The 469-nt window shown below is 41.2% G+C and overlaps 1 protein-coding gene across 1 annotated transcript in view; it reads left to right on the top strand.

The window, feature by feature from the left end:
- Nucleotides 1-152: 152 nt before the first annotated feature.
- The window catches only part of LOC106101213 (homeobox protein 5-like), a gene marked incomplete at its 3' end in the record, with an annotated part of 932 nt that continues 615 nt past the window's right edge, over nt 153-469 (top strand). The window contains exon 1 of the mRNA XM_013280371.1: nt 153-454. Within this exon, the coding sequence (XP_013135825.1) occupies nt 153-454 (302 nt within the window). The remainder of the gene's footprint in view (nt 455-469) is intronic.

The following is a 469-nucleotide window of genomic DNA, read 5'->3' on the forward strand; positions in this document are numbered from 1 at the left end:
ACGGTCTCAACGAAAGCTTAGAGAGGAGATTCCAAGATAGATACAAACCAAACAATTACAACCAACAACAAACTCACTTCCACAACAGTAATTACAACACGGAAAGATCTCCAAGCAACGATAGCATCAATCATAACTACACTGCCAACGAAATGCAAAATATCATGAAAGAGACGGCAACATTGGAAGAACTCTCAGATTTGCTTAAATATGCCGACGACTCAGATATTGTAGACGATAAACAGAACAATAAAAAGATCACATCGCAGTCTAAAATAATCAATAACAACAACAATAATAACATTGTGAACGGCAACAAAACCAATTACACAAATAACGGGTCGAATGTTTCGATCAGTGGGTTGTCGAATGTCGCCAGCTCGGGCTACCAGAGCATCGCCACCTACAGCCAAAGCAGCAGCCCCATAGAGAATACTACGCATCATCATCAGCCGTACGAAAACGGTGG

Source organism: Papilio polytes, unplaced genomic scaffold, assembly GCF_000836215.1.
Source record: "Papilio polytes unplaced genomic scaffold, Ppol_1.0 DF824018.1, whole genome shotgun sequence".
NCBI classification, from domain to species: domain Eukaryota; kingdom Metazoa; phylum Arthropoda; class Insecta; order Lepidoptera; family Papilionidae; genus Papilio; species Papilio polytes.